This window comes from Schistocerca gregaria, chromosome 3, assembly GCF_023897955.1.
Source record: "Schistocerca gregaria isolate iqSchGreg1 chromosome 3, iqSchGreg1.2, whole genome shotgun sequence".
Lineage (NCBI taxonomy): Eukaryota > Metazoa > Arthropoda > Insecta > Orthoptera > Acrididae > Schistocerca > Schistocerca gregaria.
The window spans coordinates 168,080,908-168,098,842 of record NC_064922.1 but is presented as its reverse complement, the minus strand read 5'-3'; the positions used below and the strand labels follow the sequence as shown (position 1 = coordinate 168,098,842).

The window sequence follows — 17,935 nt, the reverse complement described above, 5'->3', positions numbered from 1 at the left end:
TGGTGGTTAATGTTTATATAACAGTATCCAATGTGCTACCTGTTGTATATAGTCATTATATTTATGACATGAAATTGTTGCAAATGTGTGAAAAATGATGATGTCCAAAAATTATTATTCTTGTTGTTGATGTTGCTGCTGCTAGGTTGCACAGCAACAATATGAGGAGTAACCAACCAAGTTGTATTCTTCTTCCACATGAAGAGGTTCACAACAACAATGAATTAGCAAACAAACATAAGTGAGGCTTGCTGCATTGTCTGTCCAAGGTTGCGAAGCAACCTCACTAGGCCAGCCATGGAGGCAATTGTATGACGCACTGTCTGATTACGTGTGCTCACACTATAGTGTTGCAACATTCTTTCCCCCTAGGGGGAAAGTGTTCACTGTAGAGATGTTCATGTCTTCTTTAGCAGGTGACTACTGCTGGAGCACTTGCCATGCTGTCACAGGAAAATACGGTTTGAAATTGCTTGGATGTAGACAGGTGCAGCTCCCACTCCCCAGCAAAAGACCATGAGGCAGCAGTGGTGATGTATCCATGTTCACATCCAATAAGGCACTCAACATTGGAGGCAGAAGAGAAGACAGTGGTGGTGGTGACAGGGGCTTTGGAGACAATGACTGCCCAGTGCAGATGACTCCACTGGGTGGCGGTGGCATCCAGAGCAGGCACAGGAAATGGAGGGGGTGTGGACTGCACGGGGCGGGGGACACAAAACAGTTGGTGGAGATGATCACGGGGGTAGAGGGCTCTCCAGTGCATGGTTGGTCATGCATGGAGACAGCTGACACCAAGCCATTGAAGGTGTGCAAGACACATGGGCGACAGCCTCAACAATGATAGACAACTGCTGGTATCCACTTATGGTGCTGGCCAAACCCATTGGCCCAGACAGGAGAGCCCGGATTGACACGCTGTGAGGCAGTTACCATCGGGTGGCCTGGCATTGACCGGAGCACATGAAGCAGCATACAGGGCTGGTGGCCATGAAGCAGCTCTGGCAGGCTACAGTCACTGACTGGAGTGAACCTATATGAACATGAGAACCCATTGAGGGCTCCCTCAGGGAAGATTTTGCATGTGGGTTTTGAATGTACAGACTAGCTCTGCCTCTGCACTGGACAGATGTTGAACGGGAGGGATCATAACATGCTGGACGCCACTTTTTGTACAAAAATCTTCAAAATCTTGAGACACAAACTGTGGACAATTTTCTGTTACAAGCATACACAGCAATCCTTCTACAGAAAAAAACCTTTGAGAGGACCATGACTGTACCTGCCAGAGACGTAGTTGGGCAACAAATCAAATAAGAAAATGTTGAGAAAGCATATCCAAAAGGAGTTAAGAAAAAGATCCCCACTACCAGCAAGAATGTACTCCCAGGAGTGCTGAGGGATGGACCACAGGGAAAGACAGACCTGTGGCACCACTTGATGGGTGGTGGTGCACTGCTGGTAGGCTGTCACAATGCACATGATCTCATTATCAGTACCCAGCCAAAACACATGCGATGGGCCAGCAGTTTTGTAGGAGAAACACTCAATGGTCCAGTTGGAGAAGGCACATGACATACAATGCAGACAGGATCACAACCCTGGGCACCAACTCTTCAGTAGCCAACAGTAACAGATCATTAAGAATCAAGAGGCAGTGACATGGAGCATAATAATTATGCAAAGTATCTAACGCTCAGGGCGGTGGTTCATTTGGCCAGCCATGGTGGACGAATTTAACATATGATGTAAGACAGGATCTGGCACAACAGCCACTGAAATCGAAGAACTGGTAATGGGAAAACATCCATGGTGTTTTGGGCTTCGACACCTTCACAGAGACACAACAATACATCCTGATCAAATGCTGGATTGGGGCCAATCAACAATTGAGAAAAAGCATCCTCATTAGCGTGTTGGGCTATGGGTCAGAAATGAATCTCATAGTTATGGCATGACAAAAACAGAGCCCAACATTGCAGGCAATGGGCTGCTTTGTCTGATACAGATGCTGAAGGACTGAAAATAGAAACCAGAGTTTTACAGTCAGTAATCAAATGAAACTTAGAACCATATATGAAAACATGAAATTTTTGGAACATGTATACAACATCAAGGGCTTCTTTTTCTGTCTGTAGCACTGTCGTGCCTGTTTCAGAGGTTTGGAAGTGTACGCAACAGGCTGTCCAGAACCATCCAAAGATTTATGTGAAAGAATGCTCCAAGGGCCACACTGGAAAGCATCTGTGGCCAAAAGAAGGTAACCAAGCACAGTGCTGAGTGTAATTTTGACCTTAATAGGGCAAAAGTATGCTCGCAGGTGAGTGACCAATGAAAAGGAACATCTTTGTGTTAGACACAATGAATTGGTTGGACAAATGTGGCAGTGCCAGGAAGAAAGTTATGGTAGTACACCATCTTTCTGAGAATGGCTTGCAACTCTTTCACATTGGTAGGATGTGGCTACACTGTAATGCCATCGACATGCTGGTATAAAGGCTTTATACCGAGCACATGAGACTTCCAATCAGAGAGAGATGCCAGATGACTGAAAAGATTGTAACTTGTCCAAGTTACTTTTCAAGCCAGTGACCTGTACAACTATGAACAAGGCATGAAGGTTCTGCAAATGCTCATCTGTTGAGGGACCTGAAACCATAATATCATCCAAGTTGTTAGTGCACCCCAGCATGGAGGCCGTGACTGCTCCAAAAATTGTTGGAATACGGCAGAAGTGCTAGTCACTCCAAATGGCAGGTGCTGGAATTGATACATCCCGATGCGGACACTCACTACAGGAACATGTTTGGAATCATCTTCCAGAAGCAGAAGGCTCCTCACAAGTCTATTTGGAAAAATATTGGCTCCTGGAAGGCTATGCTAAGACTTCATCCGGACTGAGTGAGGGATAGGTATCAATAATAGACTGTGAATTTACAGACTTTTTAAAATCACCACAGAGCTGAAGGTTTCCATTAGGTTTTGCTTATGGAGAAGACCAGTCCCTAGAGGAGCCAAGCATGACAGCACACAATGACACAAGTTGATCAAATTTTGATTTGACTTATTTCCGTAATACTATTAGGATTGGGCAGGCATGAAAAAAATGGGGGCGCCAACAGTTTCATTGTCATGTGAGCCTTGAAATTGCTACCACACCCTAAGCATTCCAAAAACAGAGAGGAATGTTCTGAGGAGAGCACATCCAGTTCTTGGTATGGAACTTGATCCGATACCAGATGCCCTTTGTCAGAAATAGAGAACTCAAAAATTTTGAAGGCATCTAATCCAAGCAAGTTTTCAGTGTTGACGTCATCCACTAGTAGGAAGATCAAAGGCTGAACAACTGCTTTGTACACTATAGAAGTAGAAAACTGTCCCAGTATAGGCATTTGTTAGAACTCTCCAACTGGTGAGAGACAGAGAACAATGCTGGCGATCCAAGATCCACATAGGGTTGAAAATTTAGCAAAGTCACTGCTGCACCCTTGTGCACTTCAAGTTTTGATATCTTGTCCCTCACATGTACTTCAATGTAGAGGATCTACCATCACTTGGGAAACACTGTTCACATCCATGTTTATGTCTGGTGAAGGAGGCTGACAGTTGCACACAGATGCAATTATGTCCACTTTTTTTTTTTTTTACAATGGTTAAACATCGGCCAACGCTTTGGGATTATGGGCTGCTCATATTGAACAAAACAATAAGAGCAAAATGGAAGAGGAGAAGTCTGATTGCACAGGGGTTGTCAGTGTGAAAGGAATAACAATATTTTCGATGTGAAGAAATAGCACACCAGTTACATTAAAAGACAATTTTTAACGCAGCCAGTGTGCTATTTCCTCAAATCAGCATTCTTCTAAAACAAACTTTAAATGATGGACAAAAATCTAAATGACAAGATTGGTCTTTCCATTGGGTGGAGATATGCGAGCAGAAATGCTGATGTAATCAGTGCTTTGTACTACTAAAAAAGACTGCAAGATTCCACTTCACCATGCAATTTTCACCCAATAACTGTTAGATCACTGACGTTTGCAGTTATGGAAAAACAAGTCAACATGAAGTGCTCTGGGCAAATCTAATATTTGACAAAACCGAATGATGTGGACCCATTAGACACCTTTTATTCTGCCACTTACATGCAGTTACCATTGTTAGCAAAGTGGTTATCACCAAGTGTGAATGTGCATCATTTTGCTTTCCTTTCAGTTCTTACTCTAAGGGGGGATAAGCAGGCTGCTAGCTTGATGATGTACAGAATATCCCATAATAAATCAATATTTAAAAATACAGTTCTAAAAGCGGCAGTATATTTACAATGGAAATGCCATGTGGCTAGGGCCTCCTGTTGAGTAGACTGTTCGTCTGGTGCAAGTCTTTCGATTTGACGCCATTTCAGCGACTTGCGTGTTGATGGGGGTGAAATAATGAAGATAAAGACAGTACAACACCCAGTCCCTGAGTGGAGAAAATCTCGGACCCAGCTGGGATAATCAGTAAAACCGCCCATTCACAAAAACATAAACTGAAAATTTCTGCTGATGCAGTAAAAAATTTGGGGATGAGTAAATTTGTAATTATTTATCACCATTTTTTTTACCAATGGTCTATGATAAAGAAATGATATACAGTTCGACGACATTTGCAGCAGCATGGACTATCAGCTCGGAGACCATGGCTGCGGTTACCCTTGACACTGCATCACAGACAGCAGCGCCTGCAATGGTGTACTCAACGACGAACCTGGGTGCACGAATGGCAAAACATCATTTTTTCGGATGAATCCAGGTTCTGTTTACAGCATCATGATGGTCGTATCCGTGTTTGGTGACATTGTGGTGAACGCACATTGGAAGCATGTATTCGTCATCGCCATACTAGCGTATCACCTGGCGTGATGGTATGGGGTGCCATTGGTTATACGTCTCGGTCACCTCTTGTTTGCATTGATGGCACTTTAATCAGTGGATGTTACATTTCAGATGTGTTATGATCCGTGGCTCTAACCTTCATTCAATCCCTGAAAAACCCTACATTTCAGCAGGATAATGCACGACCGCATGTTGCAGGTCCTGTACAGGCCTTTCTGGATACAGAAAATGTTCAACTGCTGCCCTGGCCAGCACATTCTCCAGATCACTCACCAATTGTAAACACCTGGTCAATGGTGGCCGCGCAACTGGTTCATCACAATATGACAGTCACTACTCTTGATGAACTGTGGTATTGTGTTGAAGCTGCATGGGCAGCTGTACCTGTACACGCCATCCAAGCTGTGTTTGACTCAATGCCCAGGCGTATCAAGGCCGTTATTACGGCCAGAGGTGGTTGTTCTGGGTACTGACTTCTCAGGATCCATGCACCCAAATTGCGTGAAAATTTACTCACATGTCAGTTCTAGTATAATATATTAGTCCAATGAATACCTGTTTATCATCTGCATTTCTTCTTGGTGTATCAATTTTAATGGCCAGTAGTGTAATACTGATGTTGGAGATGAAGCAATGCAAAGAAAAACTGAATTAAATGAAAACCACCAAAGAGAAAGAACAAATTTGCAAACTCAGGAAAAGAAAGAAAGCCCTTAATTATATTAAAAACAATTTATGTCATAAAGAAATTATTTGATATTAATACTGCAGAAGTCCATCACATATTGTCATCAAAACTTTGAAAAGCAGTATCAGTTCTACATAAATACTTAAAGAGATAAAGAATATTCAGGAGTAGTATAGTAAATAGTTTTACTAAATTTAAATAGGTAGGTCTGTAAGATTCAGCTACTGAAGATTTTAATACTTGTGTTCACTCATATCCTAAACCATAAATAAATGTCAAGTGTAGAAAGAAAATTGTGAAGGTACAGCAGAGGCAACTTTGCATGTCTGGACTTTTATTGTGTGATGAAATCAGGAATAACTTGAGTAGTTCCACATTCCACTCTTTTTTTTCACATGACGGAAATATAAGGTATCTCTCCAAATTCCTGTTGAGATATAGAAACATGTAAAGTCTTATACACGAATCCTAGCCTGTGTTGCAGATGTTTCCGGAAATGCAGTCAATAATCTGTTTGTCATTCATCTCTTGCCTTTACTACTATCCACTTATTTCTCTTTTTGTTGCCTCTCAGCCAAATTAATTTCTCAGTTGCTGAGAATGAACAATTTTCAAATGTACTTATGAAATATTTACTACTAATTTACATGTTGCATATCAGATACCATTACTTAAGTAAGCACAGTGGATAATTGAATTGTGTGTCAATTTGATGGTGCCTTGTTCACCTTGCAAGACAGCCACGTGCTTCTGGTTTTATAAGAGTGTGGTCAGCACACTGTTCAAAATCAGGAATTACAATAATTTTTGTGTACAAAACATGGTTTGATTGGTTTTATTAAAAAGAGAGCACTATGTCAATCAATAATGCGGGAAAACACATTGTTTGTACTGTCAATGGAAAACATTAAAAATCAAAAAAGATGGAAACTTATACAATGATCAGTACTTATTTAAATCTACAGAAAAGTAAACAATACATACTATACATTTTGAGGTGTTTCTTTTTCTTCTTTATGTTTATGATATGTCAATAATAAAAAATAATAGCAGTCATAACATTTCTGCTTTAGAGTCACATTTAAAAACACATAACGAAAAGGTTCACTCACACACACACATATAGAAAACATGTCTATAATGTAAAAAAAGTAGGAAATGTTTACAAATTTGGCTCTTTTTATATAAATGCTAACTACATCATAACACAATTCTCTTATGAACACCTCACAGGCAATGAACCAAAACACAAATGAACACTTGAGTGCACATATATTTCCTACAAAACAACACAGGTATACATGAAATTTGGAACTATAAAAATAAAAAAAAGAAAGGTTTCAAATTAGAGGGGATATTGGTAATAATGTCCCCAGTGATTGTATGTACGACAAATGTGCGCTTTCCCATTTTGCTCACATATTCTTCTTTTTCTAAATCTTTATTTGGGAATTTATCTTTCATTAAGTAGGCACCATGGAAAATGTTTATGCCATCCAGCTTGCACAATGATGGCACTTTGGGACATTGGGGATGATGTGCAGTTCAGTAACATGCACATTACACACACATACACTCCACTTGTTTAAGTTTGTGTCACTCATCAAAGCTCTAAAAAAAGTTTGTCCATTCACAGGTAAGAGACGTTTCAATATTATTCTTGAGGCAGTATCTGGATATTATATCCAGTTCAGAGTAAATCAAATGTTTAAAATAACAGATGAATGGGAAAACAAAAACAACAAGTTTACAGAAAATTGGAGAGTTGTCGAATTATTGTCAATGTTTTCCAGCAAATGGAGTGGGAGAACAATAACAGCTATAGTATTTATGTTCATTTTCTTCGCCACGGCATCATTAAAATATTGTCCGTTCTTAAAATTTTTCTTAGTTATTTCTCTTGCTAACTTTACTGGACAAACATACTCAAACCCTACTTATTACTCATCTTTCTAAATAAACAGCCATTGACTGCTATGTCTCTCATCATGTTCCACAGTGGTGTTACTGTCAATTCGCATAATGGTCAAATGATCCCAAATACTCCAATGCAGCTCGATAGCAAAACTGGTACTGATCCTGGTGGGGAAAAAAGGCATGTAAATATTTACAAAATGAAATGAATGTAAAAACAGCTATTTATTATAACAGTCAACATTAAGAACAAATAATAATAGTAACAATAATTTCATTAGTAACAGCTATAGAATTTGAAAATGAGCAGTGGAAAACTTCTACGTAGGACTATCAGAAAATTAAAAGGGGATCACTACTCAAGTATACTACCTGAGAAATTAACAAATGTAGAAGAAACAGTTGTTGTCCTCTGACAATCTTACCATTAATGGGATGTTAAATCCTAATCTTAATTACTCATGTTTGCCTGTGTGTTCATCTATTTTCTGTTCACCCCCCTCCCTCAACTCTAACCACTTAATTACTTTCAATTTGTTCTACGTTTTAGTACATTCTGAACCCATGTTCTTACTCATCCTCTTTCTGTGTGTATCTCTCAGTGGTCACATTCTTAATTATAATTCTTTTCTGTGTTGACTGCTTTCCCTCCAGGTGATGGTCTTCTCCATACTGTTTTCTTTATCTCTGGCTGGCTGCTGCCTGCTCTATTCATATTATTTTATTCTTCAAGTTCCCTCTTAAACATCTTAACTATGTGAAGTAGACTAAAATACTTCTCTTTCATTTTTAAAATAAAAAATCATGAGCTTTTGAACCTTGTCACAATCAATATTTATTTGGAGAAAGGGAGCTGACATTATCATGATCTCCATTTGTAAATGTTTTTGTATTAATTTTCATATTTGTGTTCAATACAATATGAAAATATTTCTCCTAAGCAGAGGGAAATTGTAAGTTTTATGTGACAATGCTTCTGTATGTAATATGATGTCACCCTATGGGCTCTCTCAGCTTTGTAGCCATTTGTCCTTGATGGTACAAAACATTTCATGAAATTAGTTGCTTACATGATGCAAAAGAAATGAGCCAGCCAAGACAGTCAACAGAGAAGGTAGAATGTGTGTGGAAATCATTCATTAGGAGATTAAAGAAATCAGTGACATGTGGAAGCTGAGAATTGCAGGTACCAAAGTCAACTGTCAGAAATATTCTACACAAATGTATGCATGTAAATTCATACCAGCTGCAGTTACATGTACTGACTACTCTGGACAATGCCCTTCATCCAGACATTTGCAATGACTTACAGTGGCTAGTGGAGGAATATGGTTTTTCACAGAAGTTGTTTTTCTGTAAGAAAGCCATCTTTCATTTGTCTGGAAAGGTAACATGTCATAACATGCTGTTTTAGATGCATAACATCCACATATGATTTTGAACACATTTGTGACTCATGTGAAGTGAATGTCTTTTGTGCCATGTCCTCTTCAAAAGTTCATGGACCATTTTTCTTTGAGAGGAAAACTGATCTGTTTCGTGCACCAGGAGATCTGGCAGCCACAATTACCCCGAGACATTGGAGAGTCCATTTTGGAGCAAGACAGTAATTCATCACACTTTCTTTCAGACATTCATGATTATCTTAAAGTTGAATTGCCTAACATTAGATTGGACTGGGTGTGCTTCTCATTATGCTTCTCCTCTTCTTCAGTGGCCCTCGTGGTTACTAGACTTAACTCTTCTTACGGGGTTATGTCAAATAATTTGTGTTCCTGTCTAGACTGCCAAGTAATTTTAAAGAGTTGCAAGGAAGAAAATTAATGTGGTCACTGACATCCAGCATGATGTGTTGGGATGTGTATGGCAAGAGTTTGACTATCATATTGATGTTTGACGTGTCACTTACGAAGCCCATATAGAGCAACAGTAATGTAAGTTAAAAACTTGGAAAGACATTCTATCCACTGGTGTGTCTCTATTTTCTGTACTGTGCAGTCATCTACCGTGGTAGTACTTAAAAGTAACCCCATACATTCACCAAAAATGTAATAGTTATTTATTAGAGTGCCCTAACACATTTAAATGCATCATTTTCAGAAGGATTTCGACTTGGCTTATGTTGAGTGAAGGTTAATTCAATGAAGATCTGCATACAAGAAAATACTGTTACACAAAGATGAAAAATACTACTTGTACATTAAAAGTATTGGCTGGTAAAAACTTAAGTAGTAGTTTCAATCACACTGATATGATCTCTGCCAATGAAAACAAAGGTTGTAACTTAACTCTGTAGAAATGTTTGTTAAAGACATGTCACACAAATGGCCTACTTGGGCCATTTTGCATCCAGAGAGATTTGCAAAGTTTTTAATTTCATTGAATATAAGCAGAGTGAACTGAAAAGTGACAGTGTGGCAGCAATACACTTTACATCATTCTAACGATTGTATATACAAACCTCTGTCTGAACCATTGCCGGGCGCTGTGTTCGTAGGATCCGAACGGTTTGGAAGACGTCTACAACGCCCTCATACTGCATTCTTTCTAAAACGATACTTAGTGTAATGAATACACCTGTACGGCCTACCCCAGCACTGAAAAAGTAGAATATTACAATTTAGTACACAACAAGGAAATCAAACAAAGGATTACTCATTGGATTAAGACATTTCCCTTAAGGGGAGCTGGAGGTGCCTATGCTGCCCACGTTAAAATCACTAAGTTTGAGGAACATTTATGAATAAACTACCAAATAGAAAAATTTGAATTTTTTTTATATATAGAGTGGTTTAGTATTGCAGATATGACAGAGGGATTTTGGAATATCTTTTCTAGTTACTTCCAATTACTTTTTTTTTATTAATGACCCAATTTTTTTTACAAATAATTGCTTTATAATTACACTCAAATGAAATTACTGAACATATTGCCAAATGGCTGCGTTACAGTGTAAGTTTGACCACTAGGAGTGCTGTATACAAATTTCATCTCTCTAGCTTGAGTGGATTTTGAGAAAATGTTCCTTATAATCGAAAAATTCTAATTTACGGGAAATGGCTATCAAAGTTTATCAATACATTCCTGCACTATATGATGGATTATTAGGGTCTTCTTCTTCACCCTCCAGAAGCTTCCTCTTCTGTCTTCCTTTCTGGCCTGTTGTTCCATCATACTTCATATGCCTTTCTCTTCTTTCTGCTCCTCTTATCCTTTCTCTGTCAATATTTCTTAGTGCTCGTACAGTGGTCACCCCAGCTGTAAATCCTAATACCTTCAGAACTTCACACTTCACACTGTTCCCTTGGTTGTAGGTTGCTATTGCATCATAAATGCCAAAGTGCAGTGTTTTTATGCTTACAAACACCCTTTTAGGAATCACTTTCCAAATCAAATTGTTTACAGTCTCATTAGGATTCTGCATCTTTCTGTATAGACATTTGTGTAACAATTCTGGCTGTGCTAAGTCATGAAAAATATAATATCATCACCGTCACTAACATATTCACGAAATCTGTCACTTCCACCAGTCAGCTCCTTGCTAGAAGATGTCACAGGGCTATGGCCGCCCATGTGTTGCTTAGCAGAAGAACGCACTGTTTCAGTAATTGTAGTATCGCAACTTGGTATTAGTGTTAATTTTCTTTTCCCTACATTCTTCCTCTTCTTATATACACGGTTACTAAAACGTGGCATCGTAACCAGAACAACCCTTTACACAAGAAGTATAATACTACCAACAACAGGCGCAACACTGAACTAATTCGAAATGGTAAACAGCAAAGAGACGATGTTCCGCACTTTTAGTGCTTCATTTGTGACAGAAAACAATGTAACCAACCCTTGCACACTCACTGTATGCGTAACGTAAGGCGCTGTATGCGTAACAGGCTGAGAAAATCCCAAGCAGTTCGCCAGGAAGTCACGAGAGGGTGTTAGATGCATTCAGCGGCCACCCGTATCCTCTGCAGGTGTGGGGGAAAATGGTAATAACTCCACTTCTAGGGCGAGTAGAACAATAATTCAAAGTTTACATGATAGAGGAAAGTTCCAATTAATTTTCAGTAGTAAAAAAAAAAAAAAAAAAAAAAAAAAAAAAAAAAAAAAAAAAAAAAAAAAAAAAAAAAAAAAACAACGTAATTTTTTGAATTTGACCACCTCCGGCTCCCCTTAACTGAGATGTCATTTCGGTACATATACTGACATAATTATGAGTGTGACATACCTGCAGTGAACAGTAATTGGCCCATCTTGACCAAATTGTTCTTTGGTCTTGTGCACCTGGCCAATGAAATCAATAAAACCATCACCAGACTTTGGCACACCTTGTTCTGGCCAGTCAATGAACTGGAATTGGCGAATGGTACGAGAACTACCATCACGGGCATCAGTAACCTTGAATTCTCGTAGTATGTACTGAGGCATATTGTATTCTGCTATTGGGTCAACAACAAAACACTGGTAACGGACTGACCGGTCACTCGGCCAATACTGGTGACATTTCTCCTAAAAGAAAAAAAAAATCTGTTAAGTACGTTTATTCACAGCTACTTTCAACTCATAGAATAACTGACAATTTAAGATATCTAATTACTTGGTACAGTTTTGTAAATCATAAAATTATTTGTTCTGTGTCAGGGACAAACCCCATTATATTATCAATCATATATATATGAACATCAAGAGCTCAGATGGAAACCCAGTTCTAAGCAAAAAAGGGAAAGCAGAAAGGTAGATGGAGTATACAGTCTATAGTCTATACAAGGGCGATGTACTTGAGGACAATATTATGGAAATGAAAGAGGATGTAGATGAAGACGAAATGGGAGATACGATACTGCGTGAAGAGTTTGACAGAGCACTGAAAGAACTGAGTCAAAACAAGGCCCCCGGAGTAGACAACATTCCAATGGAACTACTGACGGCCTTGGGAGAGCCAGTCCTGACAAAACTCTACCATCTGGTGAGCAAGATGTATGAGACAGGCGAAATACCCTCAGACTTCAAGAAGAATATAATAATTCCAATCCCAAAGAAAGCAGGTGTTGACAGGTGTGAAAATGACCGAACTATCAGTTTAATAAGTCACAGCTGCAAATTACTAACACAAATTCTTTACAGACGAATGGAAAAACTAGTAGAAGCCGAACTCGGGGAAGATCAGTTTGGATTCCGTAGAAATGTTGGAACACGTGAGGCAATACTGTCCCTACGACTTACCTTAGAAGCTAGAATAAGGAAGGGCAAACCTACGTTTCTAGCATTTGTAGACTTTGAGAAAGCTTTTGACAATGTTGACTGGAACACTCTCTTTCAAATTCTGAAGGTAGCAGGGGTAAAATACAGGGAGCAAAAGGCAATTTCCAATTTGTACAGAAACCAGATGGCAGTTATAAGAGTCGAGGGACATGAAAGGGAAGCAGTGGTCGGGAAGGGAGTGAGACACAGTTGTAGTCTCTCCCAGATGTTATTCAATCTGTATATTGAGCAAGCACTGAAGGAAATAAAAGAAAAATTCAGAGTAGGTATTAAAATCCATGGAGAAGAAATAAAAACTTTGAGGTTCGCCGATGACATCGTAATTCTGTCAGAGACAGCAAAGGACTTGGAAGAGCAGTTGAACGGAATGGATAGTGTCTTGAAAGGACGATATAAGATGAACATCAACAAAAGCAAAACGAGGATAATGGAATGTAGTCGAATTAAGTCGGGTGATGCTGAGGGAATTCGATTAGGAAATGAGACACTTAAAGTAGTAAAGGAGTTTTGCTATTTGGGGAGCAAAATAACTGATTATGGTCAAAGTAGAGAGGATATAAAATGTAGACTGGCAATGACAAGGAAAGTGTTTCTGAAGAAGAGAAATTTGTTAACATCGAGTATATATTTAAGTGTCAGGAAGTCATTTCTGAAAGTATTTGTATGGAGTGTAGCCATGTATGGAAGTGAAACATGGATGATAAATAGTTTGGACAAGAAGAGAATACAAGCTTTTGAAATGTGGTGCTACAGAAGAATGCTGAAGATTAGATGGGTAGATCACATAACTAATGAGGAAGTACTGAATAGGATTGGGGAGAAGAGAAGTTTGTGGCACAACTTGACCAGAAGAAGGGATCGGTTGGTAGGACATGTTCTGAGGCATCAAGGGATCACCAATTTAGTATTGGAGGGCAGCATGGAGGGTAAAAATCGTAGAGGGAGACCAAGAGATGACTACACTAAGCAGATTCAGAAGGATGTAGGTTGCAGTAGGTATTGGGAGATGAAGAAGCTTGCACAGGATAGAGTAGCATGGAGAGCTGCATCAAACCAGTCTCAGGACTGAAGACCACAACAACAAAATATATATTGCAATGCTATTTCATGAGAATTAAGAAATAATAAAATGGATTAACTCTAAAAGTTTGTGAACTATCATACAAAATAAATAGAGGGAAGATATTTATTTATGTTCAATATTTCTTGTTCACAAGAGACCTGAGATCGTGTAAAAGTGAATTACTTGTGTCCTGCATTTGCTGTGCAAAATTTCACAATAAGGAGATTGGTGATGATAATGTATTTTCCTGGAGGATGACTAGAATTATATACAGTGTGACTGGACTGTAGTAGAATGTGCTATCAGTTTTGCTATAACTTTTGCAGAGCATTTTATGTTGGTATGACTATCAATTGGCTATCAACCCAAATGAACGGCCACCACCCAACTGTTGTCAAGAGCAGATTTGATTGCCCAGTGGCACAATGTGGTGCCGACACAAGATCGATTTCAGTGGCTGCTTCACAATCCACCACCTAGGTCCTTCCTGCCGAAAACAATGTAGATGGGAACTGTCCTTGTAATAAACCTTTTGATCTTGCAGTCCTCCCTGCCTCGGTAACGGCAAGCAAGCTCCTGATCCACGAACATACTTTCCTCACTCTCCACTCACACCATCCTCTCCACAGTCTTCCTCTTCCTACTCTTCCTCCGCACTATTGTTCCCTCCCAACCCATACCTCACTGTGCACAACGCCTTCCCCCCTGCCTGCACTCTCTTGGTGCCCTTAATGCTGTTTGTTTTTCTTTCATATAGTATAAACAATTATTTAGCATATAGATGAATCTTAGCAGTTTTCAAGTGTCATGTAAAATTCAATCAATTCATATCTGGAATAGTCTGATGAGCAATTACTTAGGAACACTTTCAGTGGCATGTTTCCTGCACTGAAAACAAACTGCAGAATGCTACAAAAGGTTGTTTGTGACTAGGGGCATCAGTGGTGGTCATGCGAGTAGACTACTAAATACAGCTGGCAGCTGGAGCTGCCAAATAATATAGTTATTCTCACTGCTACTTCTTTCACTCTGTGCATACATATAAGAAAGTGGTAAAATGGTTCCAGGACAAGTGTATCACTGGTACTATAAAGTCTTGGAATCATTTATCAGGAACTGGACAGCAAATAATGACAGGCTAATATGGAGGTGTGTACTATATGTTAGTCAGTTTCTACACCAATTTGGAGATTAAAGTTAAGGATTCAGGTACAGAATATATAGAATGATGTTAGGTTACCAAAGTAGCATTTTTGATGTGCCCAGTACTTTGTGGCGCAACACCCAGTGCCACCAATAGAAAAGCACAACCATTTGACAGCACTCATAGTATTTTTGGAACAACAAATTTATACTTCTGAGGAGAAAAGAGAAAAGGGTTGGAAGGGGTGGAAGGCATGTCACTCAGAAACCAACTAGCAAGGACTAATCTTTTACAAAAACGGTAGAAGGAAAATGTATCAGAGGAAGTAGGTGCCAGCACATAGCTTAGCATTCTATGCTATGTTGACTTCTATGCTATGTTGACTTTTCTTCAGGTTGAGTAAGAAGTAATGGTGGATAAACATAGAAAGACAGAAAATGGCACATGAAAACATAATAAAAATGAACTACAATAAGCAGATGAGGAGAGGGGAACCTATGCGGAATACAACACAACAGAAGATAGAGAGAACTGTACAAATACCAATGGAAGGATGCAGGACAGGGGAGGTTTAGGATAATGTAGATTGAGTCTAGGAGAGAGAAATATGTTGCAGAACAAGTACCTATATCAAGCTAGGTTGTTAAGATCCAAATAGAGTGTGTGGTATAGCAAGCCCCATGGATATGTCCAAGGCAGACAGTTCATCTGTATCCACTTGTGTATTTTACCAGTTCTGTGGTGCTCATTCCAGTGCAGAAAGCCTTGTAGAGAACAAATATCCGTTATATCATATAAGCAGTTTCACACTTTTGTCTGCCTTTAATGTTACATGCTGTGCCAGTGCTGAGTAGGTGGTACCGGGATGGTGCATTGAGCAGGTTTTCCAACCACAGTGGTTCCAGGATAGGAATTTTAGGGTATGGATGTTTTTTACTATCTTATTTGTATTATTCTTGTCAGCTGACATGACCTGCATGCACCGCCACACTGACGAACCACCTGGAATCAGGAGTACTGCTATATCTTTTTTGTTCTTCTTTCGGCTGAACTGGGTGCTTTGTCTCTCTGACTAGCCCTTTGTGATTTTATTGGTTTGCTGAATGGAATTTTCCTTTTTAGGCACTTAACATTCCTTTTTAGGCACTTAACATGTGATATTTTGATGGACCAGTAATGGGTTAATGCTGAGCCAAGGTTACCTGAGTAATGTGCATGAATGAATGTCACATGGATAGTTCTGATGAATAACTGTACTGGATCATTGTCAAACTACCAACAAAGACAAACTGTTGCAGAAACCAATGTAAACTGCCACTAATTCATCCGCCAATTACTTCAGTATCCAAACCTGGAATGTGTATGCAGTTTTATTCCATTTAAAAAGCTGAAGAACAGCATGTGCAAACATATTTTTAGTCAGTGAAAACAGCTCTCTCCATCCAAGTAACATTCCTGAACTGTCTTACTAAGAAGGCATCTCCAGGAGTCTTCACAAAGTTATTTCAGAAAATGCAACTTGAGTGACTGTTTCGAAAAGAAAAAAGTTTAAAAATGCAACACTTCTTCTATACTTCTGGTGTGACTATCATAAGCAGTCTTGATCCTGTGCTGATATCTGTGGGAGAAGCTAACAATACAAAACTGATAGGGTACTGTGAGTCTGATCAGAAATCTGTCATGGATATTGTCATTAGCGTCCCATAATATAGCATAATTATGTTGAATGGTGTCAACAACTTTCAATATAAATACACAATAATTTTATACAATGTGAGTTGCTGTATTTCAGAAAAAAAGTAATATAAAAGGTTAATACATACCCTTCCCATCTCTTTAAGCTTAGTCAGCATTACAACAATTGTGGAATTGTGTTCCCACAGCATGCGCCAGAAGTCTTCTGTCGTATCAACTAGTGGACCCTGAGTGGCTATATAAGCTGAACGATATCGGTAGCCATCAATAAAACTAGCATTTATGTAGTCAGATCCTTCAACACCTCTGACTGGTGTTAGGCAAACACGAGTAGCCTCGAATGGCAAGATGTGGACAAGACGGTTTTTATGCTTGTTGCAGGCCAGGTTTGCACTGATGAAGCGTGTTGAATCAGCCTTGATGTTGGACAGTTTCTGCAAAAAGGAATAGAATTTGCTTATATATGCACATGTTGTACAGAGGGAAACATTGCAAACATGATGAAAAAAAAAATTATTTTGATTGCAATCAATAATAATGTTCTCATTTACACTGTAATCCACATTTCTGTATAATATTTAGTAGCAGAATCTGATTTTAATCTTTTCATAATAGAAATAATCACATTCAGCTTAATAAGCATGAAAGTAAAATCCATAATGGAGGGAGATAAATGGCTCAAAAAAAGTTTTGTAACAATCTCATGACTTGCATACCTCTCTCTCTCTCTCTCTCTCTCTCTCTCTCTCTCTCTCTCCTTTTTTTTTTTTTTTTTTTTTTTTTTAATATATAAATACAAAACCTCTTTCTAAATACCCTTTTGACCACAAGAAACTGCTATGTACAGCCAATGAGTCCTCTCAGTAGAGGGCATAGTATCTCTAATTCAGTTCTGTCAATATATCTTGGAGGATCGCTTCAGGCTTAGACTGTGCACACAGAGTAACTTTCCAGCAAAAAGGAGCATCTGTATGGTGTGTTTCCCACCACACTCACATCACAAAGATGAGGTTCAAACAACTAGTCACCTTTGTTGGATACGAAACACTGAAAAACTGTCATGTAGTGTCTGCTGTGATCAATAACACCAGTTGATGACCACTGCCAAAAAATTATGGCTATAAGGTACTCTGAGGAGAATGCAACATAACAGTGAGCTGCCATTTTGCAGACAACTGGAAGAGCTGTGTTAACCCTGACAGTATGGAACTGCCTCAACACAATCAACTGGACCTCTAGGCATAGCATATGAAAAACAGCATAAACTACCGAGCAGCATAGTAAACAAAGAAGGC

At 39.1% G+C, this 17,935-nt stretch overlaps 1 protein-coding gene across 3 annotated transcripts in view; it reads right to left on the bottom strand.

The window, feature by feature from the left end:
* Nucleotides 1-6,386: 6,386 nt before the first annotated feature.
* The window catches only part of LOC126355778 (tyrosine-protein phosphatase Lar), a 1,814,905-nt gene continuing 1,803,356 nt past the window's right edge, over nt 6,387-17,935 (bottom strand). For all 3 annotated transcript variants that reach the window (XM_050006182.1, XM_050006183.1, XM_050006184.1), the window contains 4 exons: nt 16,769-17,074; nt 11,705-11,985; nt 9,941-10,076; nt 6,387-7,644 (listed from right to left, as the gene is read on the bottom strand). In XM_050006182.1, the coding sequence (XP_049862139.1) occupies nt 7,576-7,644; nt 9,941-10,076; nt 11,705-11,985; nt 16,769-17,074 (792 nt within the window). In that variant the 3' untranslated portion in view covers nt 6,387-7,575. The remainder of the gene's footprint in view (nt 7,645-9,940; nt 10,077-11,704; nt 11,986-16,768; nt 17,075-17,935) is intronic.